We start from the raw sequence: 3,859 nt of genomic DNA, 5'->3' as shown, positions 1-3,859 counted from the left end.
TCTCGTGTTTGTAAATTTTATCACAGGAGTTGCACTTAACATAGCCGATACTGCAGTTGTCTTCTGCTGAAACTATTTCAGAGAACCGGTCCCAAACACTAGATTTAGCAGCCTGACCTTTTTTTCGTTTAGTTATGTAATTTCCCGACCTCAATTTCTCCCGCACCTCGTCTTCCATCTTCACTTTTTTATTTCTACGTTTTGTTGTTGTTGTTGTTGTGTCTGACGGCGGGAGCTGCTTGGCGCGCAGCTTTCGTGTGTCACGTGAATAAATAATAAAATATGAAAATAGATATTCCCAAATATTTAATATAGGCTGGAAATTGCAAAAAAAAACATGCATGAAAAAAAACAAAAAAAAGTATGACCCGCCCCGCAAATAAAGTGACAATTTATTTCCCCGCCCCAACCCGACCCGCGGGTTACGAGACGACCCGCGCATCACTAGTGATCACACTTTACTCATGGAGATCTTATTGAGTGTATGATAACCTGCTTTGGATAAAAGCATTTTCTAAGTATTGTCCAAATATGTTTGTGTTCAGCTCTGTAATCATGAAGCTTATTCTTGCTGTGCTGGTTTTGGTGGTTGAGACCAAGGCGCAGTGGTACAACTTCCCAGGAGAAGCCATTGGAGGTCACTTATTTTTCCTTTTTACCTCCATTTAACTTGAGAAATGCACTAAGTTGAGTCAAATTGTTGGCATTTTTTAACTAACTCAGCGTTTCTTGCAGGTGCAAAGGAAATGTGGGACGCCTACCAGGATATGAAGGATGCCAACTGGAAGAACTCAGACAAGTATTTCCATTCACGTGGGAACTCTGATGCTGCAAAAAGGGGTCCAGGAGGCAAGTGGGCAGCCGAAATAATCAGGTACGTACAAAATCGTGGCAGATTCTATTACTCTATTTAAGCACTTAAATTGAGCACGAATGACTTCTCCCTCACACTCTACAATGAAACAGCAGCTCATTGTGCTATTAAAATGGATGTTTAAATGATTTTGGGGAATTTCTAATCATAATATGTTAATGATGTGTGCAGTGATGCAAGAGAGGCTGTTCAGGGTTATAGTAACAGTGGCAACTCTGATTCTGAAGCTGACCAGGAGGCCAATCGCTGGGGTCGTAACAGTGGAGACCCCAACCACTACAGACCCGAAGGCCTTCCCGATAAATACTGAAAACAGACAACCTCTGAAATTGTCAGTGCTTCCAGGATCTTTTTTTTCTTTTGTTGCTCTAAAATTTTGCAAAGAAAATATAAAACCAAACACTCTCTTTCACTCTCTTTTTACATCTTATCATTGACTAAATCTGAAAAAAAAAAAATTATACTTAAGCACAATTTATTCGTATGTACTTTGGTATAACTAAATGTATTTGTGTCCCACTATAAATTGGTTTACTTAAAGTCTGTTAAATTGGAACAATTAATTTTGTACTAAATGCATTTTAGTTGTATTTAAGTGCATTGCATTTAAGTTTAACTTAAGTTGTATTTAATATACTTGTTTGTGCTAGTGTGTATGTGAATTTCTTTCACCATTTTAAACTGACTATATGTTGTTTTCTTTATTTGTCATAATTACATATCTTTACTTTTGTAATTTTTGCAACCATGCAAAATTGTGAAAAGTGCTTTAGAAATACATTTGAATTGAATTAAACAACACCTGATATTCAAAGTGTGGTTAAATTATTGAAAAGGTAAAGGTCATATATATATATATATATATATATATATATTGCAACTCAAAACATTTCCTGAACTTTTATCTATACTATTCTTATACTCAAAGTTCATTGTACATTTACAAGATAAATCAAAAGAGGATTAAACAAATAAATTACTGAAGTAGTACGTAAATATTTTAAATTGTTTTATTAGCATATTGCTCAGTTATATTTGCACTGTAGGCAAAAGTTGTGTTTGGATATTCTGCCTTTACAGCATCTGTTAGAAGAAACAAACTAGATCTTTCAGTTCATCCTCAACATTTTATTTGGTTCCCTAGAGAAAACAACCTATACAAAAATGTATTTAAAATACATGTATTTCATACTTGGTATACTACAAAACCATTAACATATTTACTGACATCGCTTGAGACTTACTGACATAAATATTATGATTAGACTTTATGTGGCAGATGGTCAGGTAGGGAAGTTAGAAAATACACAAAGGACCAAAGATCCTGTAGTAAATACACTATGCCACCAGGAAATAACAGCCCTACACAAGGGCACACAGGTTCGTTGCCAAAGGCAGGGTGAACGGAGACGTGAACTGAATTTTTTTATTTTATACAAAATGAAAATGAAAGATTCAAACAGTACTCTAATGCCACAGAGTCTCAATAAATAATCACTAAACAATCCCATATGACACCATAGTGTAATGGTGAAATTACACTATTTAGCACAAACAGGGCAACCATAATATGTGAGCAACATGTATGAACATGTTTGTATTTTTGAGAGAATATTGTTTGCATGTTTATTGAAAAAACTAAACATTAACAGGGATTAAAGTGAAAAAAATTCTTCTGACTGAAATTTTTTTCAGGCCAAGTCATATTCCTGTAACTTTATTTAAATAGTCGAGACCAATAGCGTTTTAAGGGAAGATGTTTAAAACCGATCTAATATTGAGTAATTTAAAAGCTATTTTAGTCTATGAAAAACAATTACTTATCTTGACAAATAATCAACCATCTACATAACGTTTCAGTGCATGTTTTTATTTATCTTATGAGACCAAACAATGCTAAACTATATTAATATATAGTTTGTGCCATGGCAAATTGTTTTGGCTGAGGGCAAAGTGAAGTTTTATAACTTTATTATGTAGGCTATATTTAACTTTAACTTTGTAGCCTATTACAGAGCTGACTTATGTTTAATTGAATTGTTTGCTTTATTTCTCATTGTATAGCTTATTATAGCCTATCAATTAGGCTACTACTTTTGAACGGGATATTAGCATTAAAACTGACATTTAACAAAAAAGAGACATGGTTGTGTAATTTTATATATTCTAAAATATATAAAATATTATATTACTATGCATTCTCTTCACTGTATGTGTACGCATAATACAATAAAACGATACAACCCTGTCTGTTTGTTAAATGTCAGTTTTAATGATAAATAATGTTTCATATTTTTAAAATGAAAACAAAAAGAAGCAGGTTTGTGTTTTAGCTATATTTCGTGTTGTTATAACTATATGATAAATCAATGTGCGTTGCCTGAACCACATTTGTGTGGCCATTTATATGTTTATGATAATAATTATGTTCATTTATAAAAGAAAAGAGGCACAGTGGTGTTGATGAAAAAAGGCAGAGTTGATAACCGGAGTAGCCGCGTGCTGAGTGACGCGATCAAGAACGCGCTGTTAGCAGCGTCCTCTCGTCCTCGGGAGTTTGTTCTCCTGAGTCGAACTTGGCAAGTCCGAACTACCAAGGACGCAAGTCCGAAGTTTGCATACTTGGTATTGAGAAACGACCAATATTGACCCGCGTTCTGTTTTCTATCATGGGACCGCAGCAAACGAGCTGTAGCCTCGCCTGACAAGATTGAGTGAACAGGGTCCAGGGAGCAGTTTTTCCGTGAGCGGGAATTGAAAAACCGGAGTGGACCATGAGCAAAGTGATTACAGAATGCTTAGAGTGGAGAGAGGAACGTGCTTTTGCTCCACTCCAGGCTTTATCACATCCCCCCTCAGCAGGGTGAATACGCATCATCTTTCCTTAATTTAAGACCTATTCAAACTAAAATTAAGACATTTATCACACTGTTTGCGAAATGAAAGCCTATTTACGGCCTTAAAATTATGAAAAGTTAATTTAAG

The 3,859-nt window shown here is 35.0% G+C and overlaps 1 protein-coding gene across 1 annotated transcript; it reads left to right on the top strand.

The window, feature by feature from the left end:
- The first annotated feature begins 555 nt into the window (after positions 1-555).
- On the top strand, positions 556-1,269 carry LOC130070621 (serum amyloid A-5 protein-like). Its single transcript, XM_056235060.1, has 3 exons — positions 556-637; positions 736-874; positions 1,046-1,269. The coding sequence occupies exons 1-3, from the start codon at positions 556-558 to the stop codon at positions 1,182-1,184; spliced, it is 360 nt and encodes a 119-aa protein (XP_056091035.1). The 3' UTR covers positions 1,185-1,269.
- Positions 1,270-3,859: the final 2,590 nt, after the last annotated feature.

Source organism: Rhinichthys klamathensis, unplaced genomic scaffold (assembly GCF_029890125.1).
Source record: "Rhinichthys klamathensis goyatoka isolate OS25496 unplaced genomic scaffold, OSU_Roscu_1.1 h1tg000018l_1, whole genome shotgun sequence".
Taxonomy (NCBI): Eukaryota; Metazoa; Chordata; class Actinopteri; order Cypriniformes; family Leuciscidae; genus Rhinichthys; species Rhinichthys klamathensis.
Note: the sequence above shows the minus strand (reverse complement) of the source record. Positions and strands in the feature narration are given on the sequence as shown.

Excerpts from the sequence above, each read along its gene's own strand:
- LOC130070621 (XM_056235060.1), top strand. The coding sequence starts at position 556 with ATGAAGCTTATTCTTGCTGTGCTGGTTTTGGTGGTTGAGACCAAGGCG. Across the intron at positions 638-735 it reads CCCAGGAGAAGCCATTGGAG|GTGCAAAGGAAATGTGGGAC; the intron begins GTCACTTATTTT and ends CGTTTCTTGCAG. Across the intron at positions 875-1,045 it reads TGGGCAGCCGAAATAATCAG|TGATGCAAGAGAGGCTGTTC; the intron begins GTACGTACAAAA and ends TGATGTGTGCAG.